This window comes from Chionomys nivalis, chromosome 23 (genome assembly GCF_950005125.1).
Source record: "Chionomys nivalis chromosome 23, mChiNiv1.1, whole genome shotgun sequence".
Lineage (NCBI taxonomy): Eukaryota > Metazoa > Chordata > Mammalia > Rodentia > Cricetidae > Chionomys > Chionomys nivalis.
In genome coordinates, this window is record NC_080108.1 from 30624824 (window position 1) to 30641025 (window position 16202).

A 16202-nucleotide genomic window follows, 5' to 3' on the forward strand; every position below is an offset into this window, starting at 1 on the left:
GAAATTGCAGATATAATGCCATTTGCCCTATAACACACTGAAGTTGAATGGTGGCCATCAAAGCAAAGTAGCACATTTTGATGGGAAATATAAAAATATTTTGGACAATACACTGTAATGTTCCTACCTGATGACAAAAACTACTGCAGAGAATTGTTAATGTAACTATTCCTGTGGTTAAAAGTTTGAATGCATTGTTAGATCAAACCTAGAATGGATTTGAAAAGATCCAAATTGAGACTTATGATTGATTTAGAATCTTATTTTAAAACTGTTATTTTTTTATGGTTGCTTAGTCAACTCTGTTTACTGCAGAGAAGGTCTGAGCTTCCTGAGGTATTGGGAATGTCAACATGTTGGGGTCTCCACTGAACCCGGCCTTCATGTTCACAGCTTTATGTCATGGCCTCTGGTGACCTGGTTTTCAGGATTTCTCTGCTACTCCAGGCCTGTCCTCAGCAGCTCTCTGAAGTGTGGAGGAAGAATCTATGATCTCCTCATCCTTGCAGCTCTCAGGCTTCCCAAACCACTGCTCTGTGGACTGCACCGCCAAGCTTGTTGGCCAGTTCAGGATGGACACTCCCCGCTATGAGCCACGTCAGCCATGACTTTTGTGTGTACTGTTATTTTATTTTTAGTTTTTTTCTAGGAACAGGGAACCCTTCAGGCTTTCCTCTTTCACGAGCTGGAAGCTTACCCGGGAGGTGTTTTGCCCTCTGCACACCATTCCCATTGTTGTTGTGTAGCCTCAGAAGTCAGGATGTCACTCCCTAATGGCTCCTCTCTCCTTAACATCACAGCCTCTCTTTCGGTGTGCGCCTTGGCTGCAACAGAAGCTCCCTAGGGCTCTTTTTCTCTCCAAACTGTACATTTTGTATTTCTTTAAGTCCCACGTTCTCTTTTTCATTTTAGATCTGACTAATAGTTATCAGTCACAACCAATCCACAGACTCGGCATTGTACTCGCTCTGACAAAGAAATCAGTCCAATTGCTTTTAGTGTAGCCAGCTTTGGGCAAGGTCTCAGGACAAGGACAGAAGACATCGCTTGCCAAAATGTCCCATGACTGACCTCTAATTCAGTTACCAATATTTAAATCTGAATCCTCTATCATCTACATTGCTCTCAACACAACTGTCTTCCAGGCTCCAAAGAGACTGAACTGTTAAACTATGTTCATGGCAAAAATAGGCTTTTTAGTTCAAGGTTTCAAAGTCCTTCACATCTGCTCCCTGAATCCAAACGGTCAGGTTCTTCACAACAGCGGGTCTCCAGTACCTACTTCTCTATTAGTTATTCTTGAATTGCTGTAATAAGACATCATGAGTTTATTTTGCTTTAGATCCAAAGGGAAAGTCCAGAATGGCAAGGGAAGCCTGGAGACAGGCAACCAAGAGCAGGAAGCTAAGAGATTACATCATTAGTCATAAATACAAAGTGTAGAGAGGAAACTGGAAGTGGGGGTAAGGCTATAAACATTCAAAGCTTGTCCCCCAAGACATAGTTCTTCCAAAAAAAGCTACACCTCCAAAAGGTTCCATAACCTTCCCCAAACAATGCCAAAAACTGGTCACCAAGTATTCAACTACATGAGACTTTTGTCATTCAAAGCACCACAGTATAGAAAATCATCCAGCCCCACTAATCTCTTATTGCTAATAATTTAGTCAACACTCTTAAACATTTTAGTTTAATACTTACATTGTTTATTGTAGTGAGTTTTTCTTCATTTAAAATAGTTTTTTTTTCTCTTTTTCCTCCCTTCTCCAAAACAGCAATGAGCTGACAGAGTACAGTTCCCGCTCATTCTCCTACGGTGTAGGTGTTGTGTGTGTTTACCATCTAGGGTGGCACTGCTTTCCAGTTAGGGTAACTAATGTGTATTCTTTTGATTCCCAGGTAGGGAGGGGTGTGCTGTGGTGTGGTGTGGTGTATCTGTATGTGTGTGTGTGTGTGTGTGTGTGTGTGTGTGTAGAGAGAGAATGTATTAAGTAGTTTCCAGAAATTGTATTATACACTGAAATATGGCAAGTAAAAATGCAGCAGTTTATACTTATATTTAACCACTATTAAAATGACGCCCATTGCAAGATAAATTTTTAAATGTCAGAAGTAGATATTATTCCTTCATGCTGTGTTCATATGACTCTTTTCTGTGACTGTTATAAATTAATTTTTCATCTTTATTCATTTTTAAATGTTTATTTTTATTATACATTAACAATTTATAATCACATCTACTTAAGGAGTAAAAATTGATATTATAATTTATGCATACCGTGTGGAATAATTGAATCAAACTAGGTATCACATTCCTCCTTAAAAATTTAATCTCTTTTGTGGTGAGTAAACTTGAATTTTCCTTTTAGGAATTTATAGTTAGCAATTATGAACTATACAGCACACGCTTGTTCTCCATGCTGAGCAGTAGGTTTGAGAAACAATCTCCCTTTCTGAGTTTTTATAGCCTTTTATTGCTATCATCTTCCTTCTCCCAGTCTTTGCCAGCCCCATTCTGCCGTCTACTTCTGGCTTTGGCTACTTTAGATACTGCATGCGCATCACAAGAGTCTGTTTCCTATGCCTGGTGTGTTTGGAACAGTGTAATGTTCTCCATTTACATCCACGCTGTCACAAAGGACAGAGCCTCCATTGCTGTGGTACCTAGAACATATGGCATTGCTTATAGTACACTTTTTTCTCTGCTAATGTGTTGGTGGATAGTTTGAGTGGTTCCCTAATTTCACAATGTAGGCAATGTTGCACTCAGCATGGGAGTGTAGATATCTCTTTGACAAACTGACTTAAAATCTGTGGGGTGATAGCTCATGTTTTTGCTTTGTTCTTCAGTGATTTGAAAACCCTGTATACCACTTTTTATAATGGCAATGCTAATTTACATTGTCACCGACAGGGTACAGGGTACTCTTTTCTCCCTCTCCTGGCCGATACTTCTTCCTGATTTTCTTGGTAGACAATGTGCAATGGTGTCTTACTATGCTATGCACTTCGTATTATAGGTGATTCTGAGAGTTCTTCATATGTCTGTTGGCCATGTCCCTGCCTTATTTCAAGAAATGTCTCCTTTAAATATGAATGTAAACACCCCTAAAAAGTTCCTTCCCCTAAGTTTTCTGACTTTCAATAATCTGACTTCTGTTCAAATTCATGATGTGCAGAAATTTCCAGAACACATGACCCAATTTATTGAAATTTCTGAAAGAATTACACATTAGAGACTTGGTAGTGTGGAGTCTGTTCATCTGTGTGTTGTGTGTCACATACAGTCTATCAAGTGTTCCAGTGTGCACATCGATGCTTTCTCATTTCCTTTGTGTTTCGATATTATTAATCAAGACTTTTCTTTCTGCATGCTCTGTAATAGAGTATATGATATAGGGTTACTTATTCATAAGAAGGTCAATATTATTTTAAATATTGGCATGCAAATGTATCCTTCATGTGGAAATACTTTGAGCAGATTTTTCTCTTTTCTATTAGTTCTTCGAGAATTTTGTACAATGTATTCTGATTATACTTCCTTATTCCTGCAGCTTCATATTTGATTCTTCCAAGTGTGTCCCCCTTCTGTATAATCGCTCAACTTTGTGTCCTTTAAAAAACAATCAAATCCAATTTATGCCCCCATATATTCTTAGTGTGTGGCCTTCCATTGGAGCGTGGTCAACCTACCAGGGGCTATATTTTTAAGGAAAATTGATTGTCTCTCTCCCAGCAGCTAAAGATTTCCAACAACTCCTCCGATAGGGGTGGGACTTCATTGCCACCTCTCCTCTCGCTGAACTTTGGTCTGGTGTCCAGAAAGCACTGTTTGATGGCGGCTATCCACGTTCTCTGCCCTTTACAACCATTCCACTTCATATTCCACAGTGATTCCTGAGCCCTTGGAGGAGAGTTATGATATGGACGCCCCATTCAGGGCTGAGAATCCTGCCGTCTTTTATTTTCTGGACCTTGATCAGTTGTGGATATCGGTGTTAATCTCCCTCTCCTGCACAATGGAGCTTCTCTCATGAGGGTCGAGTGTTGCCTTAAACTATAGGCATAGGTAGAGGACTCAGGTAATACTATGCCCACTGTGCCCAGTTACTAGAATAAAACTCTGTGACCTGTGGCCTGATGGGTCCCAGGTTCTTATTCTGATAGTTGTACCAGGCATGGGTTTCTTCTTGTGGAGCTGGCCTTAAATTTAATCACACTATTTTCATCTCACCCCATGATGTTCTTGCCATGATACACCAGTGGACATATTTTGCCAGGGCGGTCATCGCTGTAGCAGGCAGTGTTGACGGTTGGAAGATTCATGGTTCCTTTATGCCCTGGTAGTGTGTGCAGCACCTTTCAGCACTGGGAAAGTTAGCCAATGGGGGTGAAGCTGCCAGGTGAGTGCCAGCTTGATTTTTTTCATCTTCTAGGACTCAAGTATGTGGTATATTCAAAACTACGGATAAATTCTAGAGGGTAATCGATAGCATTGACTAGCCTGCAAAGTTGGGGTCTGTGAGGCCACCACAAACTCCAAGAGTAGCCCATTTCTTATAATAGGGTCTTTGTTAGCCTGTGGGTTCTAGTAAGGACATTGTTGCCCCATTATAATGTAACACCAGTTTAACTCGTGTGTTTGTTTGTGTGTGTGTGTGTGTGTGTGTGTGTTTGTTTGCATGATTAGGAAACTTCTACCATTGTGGGTTTTATATTTTTCAAAAAGTCTTTAGTGGCCTTTAGCCCTTCCCAGAGTCTCTCTATTCTGACTGCCAGCCCAGGCCTAGCTGAAGTCTTCCTGTTCCATCACCCCCTTTACTTCATTATGTCACTGTGTTCTATCTTCTTTGAAAGCACACTGTATGGCTCCTTTACCAATTATCTAGGCATTGTGGGTATTCCAAAAGAAACATACATATCTGGCAAATCAAAGCTGACGCCCATAGATAAGAGAAAACATGGATGCTTTATCTATCTATTTATTTGAGAATTTCATAATCTTGTTTTTCTTAGCAAGCAGATAGCATTCAATAGTGACAATACACCCTGTTTTCATTATCCATTTATCAACTGATGGAATTCAAGGATGTTTTTTTTCTTGGGTGTTATGAGAGCAGCAATGAATATAAATGAGCAGGTATCTCTACAATGGGTGATAGAGTCTTTTGGATATATGCCCAAGAATGGCATAACTGAATCGTGTGGTAGGTCTTTTTTTCTCTTTCTGAGGGATCTTTTATTTCCTTTATGGCCATCCCGAGTTGTACTCCCACCATCAGTGACCAAGTGTCCCCATCCCCACATGACAGCATTGGTTGTCATTTGTCATTAGATCTAGACTGGGGTAAGATGAAGTCTCAAAGCAGTTTTAATTTGGATGTCCCTGATGAAGAAGGATGTTGAACATTTTCCCAAAATGTTTCTCAGCCGTTTATATTTCATCTTTTGAGAACTCTGTATTTAGTCCCGTGCCCCTTTTTAGTTAGGCTGGGTTGTTGTCGTTTTTGTTTTGTTTTGTTTGTTTTTTTGATGTTTAAATTCTTGAGTTCTTTATGTAATATAGATACTAACTCTCTCTGGGATGCATAGCATAGAGGATATTTTTTTTTCTCCATTCTGTAGGCAGCTGATTTGCTTGAGTGACCGTGTCCTTTGCTATACAGACCCTTTTTAGCTTGGCAAGGTCCCATTTTCTAATTTTTGGTTTTGATGCCTGTGCTAAAAAGTCTAGTTGAGTTTTCTACTGTATCCTCTGTCAGACTCAGGAGATCAGATCTTCTGTTGAGTTCTCCATCAATTGGAGTTGGATTTTGCAAAGTCTGAGAGATAAAGAAGTGTCCAATTTTCTTCTTCAGCATGGAACTTATTCAGTTTGACAAGCACCATATTTTAGAAGAGGGTGTTTTTTTCCTCTCATGTGTATTTGTGGTTTCTTTATTTAAAAACATTCATCTTTATGAATGTGGGCTGGTGTGGCAGTCCTCAATTCTATTCCACTGTTCAGTGATTCTGTTTTGGGTCAGTACCTTGCTGTTTCATTACGATCACTTCGTAGTATAACTTGAAATGTTGGGTGGTTTTTGTTTTAGTGTGTGTGTGCCAAAATTAGATTTAATTTCATCCCTATAGGCTTATCTTGAATTTCCCTACCGTGTTTAGGGTCTCTTCCTGTTTTCCTATCTGTCTTGAAAATTCGTGTTTTTCAGAAAAATGTTTTAGTTTGGATTTTCTAATCAATTATTATCATGAAGACCATATCGCTTTTTGTATTCTTGATTATGTTGTTTTTTTTGAGGTGCCAGAATATGTTCCTACAAGTCCCAGGAAACCCTCAATATAGTTTAGGACTGATGCCTTGGCACAAAGCAAGCTTGATGGCATGGCTACGGCATGTGCCCTTGCACAGCCAGTCTGAGAGGTGTGGTGACAAGAAAGGACGCGATTCTCATTCACCACACCTTGTAATCAAATTCAGAACTCCCAGCAGAAGGCCAACAATGGAGGAAAAAAAACAGTTTTTTTCCCTCAAAGGAACACAATGAATTGGCAGCTACTTAGACATGGAATCTGCTAGATAAAATGTTAAACCATCCATCTTAGTGTGCCTGATGAGAGGTAAGTCGAAAGATGAGCACAGAACTGAGGAAATGACGGCTGTCACTGAATGACTTGCACACAATTGATCAGGAAATAGAAATCATAAAAAGAGAGCAAACAGAAATTCTGAGTGCCACCGGTATAATAGTTAAAGTGATTGGTTGACTAACAGGGTTCAGCTGTAGATTTGAACACAGAAGAAAGAATACGTAGACTTGGAAACAGGACTATTAAAGCTGTTGAATCTGAGGGACGGGAAATAGGAAGAAAGAAGAAAAGCTAACAGAGCCCAATAGACTTCTGAGAAAGCAATAGTAAATCAAAATTTATAGGAATCCTAGGCAATGAGAGAGAGAGAGAGAGAGAGAGAGAGAGAGAGAGAGAGAGAGACTAACTTCTGAAGAAATAATGACTAAAAGCATCACCAGTTTGATGGATGATATAAATGTACAAATCCAAGAATCTCAATGAACTCTTATAAAGATAGGATCCTATAAAGATAGATCCAGAAATATCTTTAATGAGACACATTGTAACCAAAAATTTCAAACACTAAATACAGAAATAATCTCGACAGCATCAACAGAAAGGGACCCATCCCAGAGACAGGATTCTTAAAATGATCATATGATCATATGCTCATTTGTCACCAGAAACACTGGCTGTCAAAAGCCCGTTGGATAATAACTATATATGCTAGGAAAGAAAAGCCTCCAACCTACAATGGGAGGTGTGAAAATGCTGTTAAAAATGAGAAGGAATGGCCGGGCAGTGGTGGCGCACGCCTTTAATCCCAGCACTTGGGAGGCAGAGGCAGGCGGATCTCTGTGAGTTCGAGACCAGCCTGGTCTACAAGAGCTAGTTCCAGGACAGGAACCAAAACCACAGAGAAACCCTGTCTCAAAAAACCAAAAAAAAAAAAAAAAAAAAAAAAAGAAGGAATGAAGATTCTTCCTAATAAATAAATCCTGAAACACTTTGTTTCTGTTTAATAGACCTGCTTTAAATGCAGTGTTCAAGTGAGTATTCAAATGTTCAAGCTCAAAGAAAAAAACACTGGACATTAGTGCTGAGGCTTAGGAAGCTGTGGCAATGGCCAAGGGGTGAGGACCACAAACCAGTGTTCCTGAACAATTACTACTCCACCTTTGAACTTCTCTTCTCTACAGCACTTTGCAGGCTGAGGTAGGCAAATCACAAGCCTTGGCTATGTTACAGCATGGTCTAGGCTAGCCTTGGCTACATAGCAAAGCTCTGTCTCACTGTCCGCCACCTCCCCAAAATACATACAGGTCATTATAATCCATGTTATTAGCATATAGGATTCAGAGACACAGTCTGTAATGCCCATGGGTAGGAGCGATGCTGAGCCAATTGAAGATTATGTATTAGAACAAAGTATATTGTTATAAATTTGGATGTTAAAGAGGCACAAAGGAAAAGAGCAGGAAATCAAATTGTGCCAATGAATCCGCTAGACAACACATAAAGCAGATGGAAGAAACAAGGGGAGGAAAGACTCGAACACAAAGACAGCAAGTAGCGTTGCTGTAAAAGTCTGCGTTTTCTCATTAGTAATTACTTCAAATATAAACGAGACGGACTGATCAAAAGCTAGAGACTGACAGAGCAGAGCGCTTAAAAAATAAATCTCCATCTAATTATACACTGTCTACAAAAGGTAATCCACAAACCCAGACCTAACCAGCCATCTGAATACAGATTGGCATCAAGATCTAAGTTGAAAGGGAAAAGCTGAAACTGTGTGTTCCGTACAAAGAAGAGGCTGGCACCTTTCCCTAGGGTGCTCTCCTCGTGGCCCCGGAGTCACATTGAGAGTTTTGTGTTTTCTTTGTCCTGTAGTGGGCTGCTGCAGATTTTCTTTGCTTTCCTGTGGGCCTAGAGATTTGAGGTTTCTTACTGTGGGGTTTACGGAAATGTTTGTGTTAAGAGTGAGGGTAGGGAGATGAAAGGCCCTGCGCTTGCAAGGCGGGCCGACCCAACGATGGCACACTTGCAACATGTCAGACAGGAAGGCAAGCTGCAATGCCCATGGGCGGAGAACCACTCATGGATAGAAGCACGTTTCCACTAATGGGGATGTGTTATTCAGTGTGTTACAATTTCAATAAAATTGTCAATCCCCCTTTTGATCATGGGGTAGAACCAAAACTGTATTTTGTAAAGACCAAAGTATCAACAAACTTTTATCTAGGTTACCGAGGAAAAAGACAAAAGGCTCAAATAACTTAAATCAGATTTCTTTAAACATGGGGCCAAACAAGAGAAGCATAAGTTTGTGTGCTATAAAATTATAAAAATTGGACGAAATTAACATGTTTCTTAGAGACACCAAACCTACCAAAAAGGAATCACACAGATAATAGGAAATACAAATTTCTCAAAGTGAAAGTCCCACACTGGACGGCTTCAGGGATCCATTCTACCAAATACCAAAAAAACTAAAATTAACGTCAGTTAATTAAAGTATTTTTATAATACTGAAGAGGAGAGGGCCATTCCTTACTTGTTCTGGGAGGCCAGCAAGACAGCTGTATCAAAACCAACACAAAGGGCTACAGGGAGAGTCGGCAGATAGCATCCCTTATGGATATTTGCACAAAAACCAACTGAGTATTAATCAATCAAGACTATTAGCATAAGCCTTCATCAGTGGGAAAATATTGCAGAATCATTTCCCATGAAAAATCAGTGTAATCTACTGCACAGGTAAAATGAAGGAACCAGCACATGATCATTTCAATTCACACAGACCAAACGTGTCAAAAGTTACATTTTCATGATGCAAACATGTGGTGCACAAGGAGTTAGCTTGATTAGGTGACTTAATTGTGTATGAAATGAGATCATAACAGTGAAAGGCTGAAAATTTCTCCCTCAGATCAAGAATCTTATATTTGTCATTGCTATCGAAGTAGGAAAGAATGGCATAAGCTGACTTTCTCACAGACAGTATGACCGTGTGTAAAATCCAAAGGACTGTATAAATGTTCCCATCTCTTACAGCTAAAAATAAATTCCCCAAGATTGTGGAAAGCAAAATGAGCAGGTAGAAGCCAGCAGCATTTCTGTGTAACCATGAGTCATCTTAAAGGGGAGGTAAGAGAGAGATCCGGTCAATCGCCTAACAAGATAAAAACTTAGTTTTTTAAATGAGGTTTAAAAATTATGTTTAGTTGATTATGAATTGTGTGTTTGAGTGTGTGTGTGTGTGGTGGGAGTATACTGGCACATGAATCCAGGTACCTGGAAAGTTCATAGGTATTAGATTCCCTGGACACGGAGTTCTAGGTAGTTGTGGGCTACCTGATGTAGGTGCTAGGAACTGAACTCTGGTCCTCTATAAAAGTAGTATGCACTCTTTGTTAGCTGGTGAGCCATCTCTCCAACTCCAAAGCTATGTCCCAGGCTGCTCTCACCTCTTGCCTGATCCTTCTGCCTCTGCCTCCCCTTCATATCCACCACAACCTTCACACGTGACTTTTAGTGTGTTCGCTCTCGGTGGCCCAGAATGACCTCAAAGTTCCAGTCTTCCTGCCTCAGGTTCCTGATGGCCAGGTTATAGACATGTTGTCACAACACAGCGACATTTCAGTCATAGAGTGAAAGACTTAGACACTAAACACTATGAAATGTTAAAAGATTTTAAAGAAGATGTGACTGAGAAGGACATGTTGTGTCTGGGATAGAAATGTGTACTGTTAAGATGGTAATAGTGCCCCAGCCTCCTCCACATTCAGCGTAAGTCCTTTCAAAATACAATAGCATTATATTTAGAGGAATGTAATTTTTTTTTTAATTTATGCCCTGGCAATGCTGGAGCATACATGAGCAGCCCGTATATGTTGGATCTGTTGTATTTGTCCATGTTGGGTTTCATGGTCTAAATTGATGAGGACAACTGATTTACAGGAATGGAAGCTCCTCATTCCCTATGGAATCTCAAGTGATTGCAAAGGTATAAATGACCTTTAAAAAGAACATGGAGAGGCCTCACAATCTGTGATTTTAGAATTTCCTAAAAATCTATGTTAGTCAAAACAAACCACTTGTCATACGGGTGGACCCACTGTCCAGTAAAATAGAATGGATAGCCCAGAAATAAATCTTGACATATGTGAAACTATTTTAAATTTATTTTTTTATTATGTTATTGGAGGTGGAATTTTCCCTACATGTTTCTCTATTCCCCATTTGTGCGCGGTATTTTGAGGGCCGAGGTAGATGTTGGATGCTCTGGAATCGGAGTTACAGACAGCTGTGAGCCACTCTGTGGATGCTGCGGATTGGACACTTGGTCCTCTGCAAGAACCAGTGCCCTTAAGTGCCAAGACATTTCTCCAACTCCGTGAGATGAATTTTGACAAGGAGTCCAACATTTTCACGGAATAGAGGGAAGTCTCAACAGATGAAGATGGGAAATCCTGGAACTCAGGAAGTGAAGGACTCTAGAACCGCAGAAGCCAACTCGATAGATCCAAATCTTCAGAGTTAAAATTAGGCAGCTCTTAGGAGGAGAGAGGAATGGCTGCGTGACATCGGAGACGGCACTGAAGTTTGGTTATGACTCCAAGAGCACAAGAGGGAAAAATGAAACAGAGAAGCTGGACAACTGAAATGTCAAGGAGCTTCTAAGCATTCAAGGACACAGGAAACATGAACAAGCAGTCCCCTGAGCACCATAGTTAGGGCAAAGTTATCGGGGGAGTGTGCTTTCCACTCACCTCCAGGCATCCTAATCAGATCAAGATAGTAGGAGGGATGCAAGCTGCCTTTCAGATGCTTGGAGACTCTTCTGCCCTTTCTCAAGAGAGCTGAGTCTTGGGGTATTTTCTTTAAGAATTTCTGGGTGCTGGGTTCTGGGTAGCTACTTTCCTGGCAGGGAACTGAGGGCACTCTGCTCTCTGTTTTGATCTTCAGCACAATGCTGCTTTGATCCTTTCTGTAGCTCTGCCCTCAGATGGTTTACAAATGGATAGAAGAGAAGCTGAGATAGCCCCTGCTCCAGAAGTGACTCAGGGCCGAAAGGCGCTGCCTCTGTTGCTTCAGTCAGTGTAGACGAAGGCACCTCTGCTTTAGGGAAATGCTCAGTTACCATCTGCCTCATCACTGAGGAATAACAAGCAACTGGAGACCTGAATGCAGATGGTGGGGGTGCGGTGCTCATTTTTCTGAGAGATCAACAGGTATGTCTGCTAGCCTGGCTGGCTCCTCCACAGTCTGGGTGTGAGTGCTCACCAGCTACCCCACTGAGGTGGTCTCTGAGAAGATAGTGCCCCTCAATCCTGTCCCCTTGTCAATTCTCCTGGACCAGTAGACTCCCCTGGCAGAGCTTTCTTGTGTTAGAGGAAGATAGAAAAGAGACCAGTTCCTCTTGTGACTACCAAGCTATTTCACTTACTTCTCTCCAGACAAAGCAAGTTCTAGGGTTAATTCATAGTTGAGAGGTAAACAAAGAATGCCTGCGTAGTGAGGTTCCTCTAGGGGATGGGGCCAGGGCTGCAATAGATTCAGTTTGCCTTGGTGATTTTCCCAGCAACGTCCTTAAGGAGTCTCCATAGCAAGAAGCTGTAGACATTCCTGCAAATGTATGTCCCTAGGTACTCCATAAAACACCACAAACGGTTGCCTAAGGGAATCACCGGCTTATGCCCTGTGACCTCTCTATTTCTCTGTAAGTACTTGTGTAAGAAGAATGAGTGGGTGCTCAGTCTAAACCCCTGAGCTCCTAGGCCACAGACAATGGCAACTGCCTGTTAGCCAAAGCACTTGGCTTCCAGGCAGTCTGGATTGCAGGCCACTGGAAGGGATTGGGAGCAGTGGCTACCTGAAGATCAACAGCTAGCCTGTGGTGCTGCCTCTGCCACAGAGAGAGACGCTCAGTAGAGTTCTGGACCTCTTGTGCTAATTCATGGTTTATTCTGTCACTGTGACAAGGTCGAACTCTGAGCCAAAGGCGTGTTTCACTGTTGTCTTGAGTTGAGAGGAGGCTGTCAAGCTTACGGAAAACAGTAGACTGGATTCCGCATGGTTTCACTGTACGACATAAAGATTCACAGTGGCTGCCTTGTCTCTGAAGCAGGGCCTCACATGAGACTCTTCAACAGTGAACCACTCTTGAAAACTGAGCTCCTGGCAACTAAAAGGGTGCAGGGCTCTTCCCGAGAGTGCCTGACGGTGGGTACCCATTCCCTGCTGACTCGTACCCATCGCCTTGGCACCAAGAAGAGCCAGTATGTCTTTCTTTGCCAACAATTTCAACCTAGTTTGGACCCTTAATCTCTGAAGTCTTTTGTTCTCTGAGTTTTTGAGGATCATTTGCTGTAGGAGGTGCCATTCTGATACCAAAAGATAGCTGTGGGCAGGACAGGCTAAGGTCTGATTTAATAGGGCAGCCAATAGTCAAACCTGCCCTTCTGCAAATGGAGCTTAGTGCAGTGACTGCATTGACGTAGGGCAAGGTAAGAAAACACAAGGGAACCAGAGTTCTGTAATTCTGGTTGTATTTTGAGAAGGTTGGCAAGATCAGAAAGTAGTCAGCAAGAAACATCCCAATTAATGCTCACATCTGTCTTCTTCAGTATTTGGGGGGAATCTAAGAAATTAATACAAGGCAAAGAGGCATCAGTGATTCACTAGGGTGCGCAGTACAGACTGCCCGCATCCGAGATCATTCTGCCTTCTAGGAACATGTTGAGCAACTTGCTCTTTGTAACCCTTGTTTGCGCATCTACAAATGGGAATGATAATAACAAAGAAGAATAATAACAGGCTTAACTAAGCAGCTGGTGAGACGGTGAATGTTGAAGTACATGGCACAGACCTAAACACAGCTAGGGTGAACTGATGTCCTAGGGCAAGAAAACAATACAAAGAACACTGATAAGGAAGAAAGGAGAATGAAAGGTGATGAAGGAAGGAAAGGGAGAAACTAAGGAAAGGAAGAAAAGAAGAAATAGGTTATAAATACTGTTTACTTTAATATTATGTATCACTGTTTATACAGAGAGAGACAGAGAACAGGAGCAGCAGATTGCCAACTACATGGAGATGGATTTAGTATCTCTCTGTCCAGGACACCAGCCATTACCTTTATCACTATTTGTTCATGGTCCCCTGCTTTTCTGTCAGTGGGTGAAGGATGCCCAGAAGCTAGGAAGATTCCAGTCAGTTCTGCGTCTCAGGCAAAAAGCAAAAAAGAAAAACCTTTTAAAAATCAACTGCAGAGACCATCACTGTCTTGGTGTCTTCCTGATGCCATGACAAACACAGGGAGAAAAGCAAGTTCCTGGGAGGGGTTTCTCTTAGCTCAGAGTTCCAGTTGCCATTCCAGCAGGGAGGGGACATCACAGTGTCTAGTGTCTCATGGCATCTGAAGAATGTGTATCATGCCAGGGCGCTCTCTCTCTCTCTCTCTCTCTCTCTCTCTCTCTCTCTCGTTTTGTTCAATCCGAGGTACAAGCTAGGAAATAGTTCATAGTTCAGCCCACTTTCAGGGTGGGGCTTCACACCTCAAGCAACCCAGTTAAGAGCATCCCTCACAGGCATGTTCATAGGCCCATCTCTCGGGTGATCCTAACTTTGGTAGAGTTGACAGTTCACACCAACCCTCACGCTCGCCCAGTGATACTCAGTTCCAGTTGGTTGAATTATTGAAACAGTTTTAAAAAAATAAACTATTTAAATTAAAATAAAAACGTTCTTCCTCAGGAAAAAAGTGTAATTCTCAGACTGCGGTCAATTGTGGAAGGGGAGTTGAAAGTTAGTCATTCTCCTCTCAGGACAAGAAAGAGAAGAGGGGAGAGAAAAGAAATAGAGAGGGAAGGAGAAAGAGAAAGAGGGAAAGAAGAAAAGAAAGACAGAAGCTACCTAACAGGACATGGGTGGGAAGGTTGGGGTTGATAGCGCCACAAGGGTTTGTCAAACTGGGCGAGCTCCATTCAAGAGGCTTGAGCTCTCAGCTCTGCGGCCTGAGCCACCCTGCATTTCTCCCTTCCGCTAGGGATCAATGGTACAAGTCTCCCTCAGTCACTCTGGTTCCTTGCTGAGGCTGGTAGCTGAGCTAGAGGCTCTGCCATGCTGCAGTCTCGTCCTCTCTCTTCCTGCCTTGGCACGGTCCTTTGCTTCCACTCTTCTTCCCCCTGCAGCCCAACACAGCCTGTTCTTCCTCTGATCTTTCACTGTACAGCATGCAGGCTCTTGGGTCTTATTGCCTGCATTCATGGGGCTTCCTGTGACCTTATTTACATCGTGTCTCAAGTGGATAGATAAAACGGATCATTATTACACCCAAATGGGGAGGTCTGAATAGATCCTAGATGGCAGAGACGGCTGTCGGAGAGAAGGACCTACCCTCTCACTTGCAAGGCTTCCCCGTCCAGTTCCTGTAATTGTCACTTGGACTTTCCATGGTGTCACCATGAGTGGGAAGTTGCTAAGCCCAGTGCCCCCAGACATGTAGGCACGTGTGCATGCGTGTGCATGCATGTGCATTGCCTTCAGGTTGAATGTGGGAGATGAATAAGAGAACATATAGTAAAACATAAACCTCTCATTATAGGCTCTGTTTTAGTGAATGGGATGGAACTGTGGGCTCGATAAATACCTGATTCAGAAAAACGTACTTTTTTTTTGCATTATAGATGTAGTTCTTCTCACTTTCATTCTGTCATGTATGCATGTTTCTGAATATTGTCCCCCACACCGTTAATATGCACACATTTTATTTGCCGATTTAACCCAGTTAAAGGGAGTGAAGTTAAGCACAGCATCGCTTTCTTGATAAAGCTTGCTAAGGATGATAAAGCATCTTCATGTAGTGTACTCCGTGAGTTCCCTATTCATTCAGAATTCTCAGCGTGCCTTGAGGGGGGCTTGGAAGGGGGGGCTTCTGCGGATGTGACTTGTGTGTATCTAGAAGCAGTTTCCCTCCTGTTCCTCAGCAAGCCTCTCATGGCAGCCCTCACTATGTGTTTCAGGATCACCACCACAGCAGCATGCATGATGGACCTCAGGAGATATCCCCTGGATGAGCAGAACTGCACCCTGGAAATCGAAAGCTGTGCGTATCAGACTATGCCTTCCTTCTTCTTGCCTTTTGTGTTTGGTCTTTTTTTGCTGTTGTAAGTTAGCATATCTGCTAAAGCATCCCCCGTGTTGAGTTCATCACTATCTTAAGATTAGGCTTGGGGAGGGGGTACCTCAATGGTAGAATGCTTCCGTACCACACACAGGGCCCCGGGTATCATTCCCAACACACAAATCAAAACAATGCATTAGAGAATTAACTCTTGCCAATTTTACTGTCAACACAAAGAGAGAAAGGGAGAAGCAGATGAATTGAAAGACAGGAGTGAGTCCATGCATGTGTGTGTGTGTGTGTGTGTGTGTGTGTGTGTGTGTGTGTGTTTGTGTGTGTGTGAGAGAGAGAGAGAAAGAGACTCAGTATAAAATTGTTCTTCAATCTAATCTGATTAAGTAGTCTGTTTTCTGTGCTGAAATGGGAGAAAACAAATGTTCCCCATCTCAATCCGTTCAGCGGGAAGAGAGCAGACACTGAGATGCAATTTTCCTACAATCTG

The 16202-nt window shown here is 42.1% G+C and overlaps 1 protein-coding gene across 1 annotated transcript in view; it reads left to right on the forward strand.

Annotated features, from left to right (window-relative positions):
* Nucleotides 1–16202, forward strand: part of Gabrb3 (gamma-aminobutyric acid type A receptor subunit beta3) — a 234693-nt gene that overhangs the window by 181774 nt on the left and 36717 nt on the right. The window contains exon 5 of the mRNA XM_057756286.1: nucleotides 15600–15682. Coding sequence (XP_057612269.1) covers nucleotides 15600–15682 — 83 coding nt within the window. The remainder of the gene's footprint in view (nucleotides 1–15599; nucleotides 15683–16202) is intronic.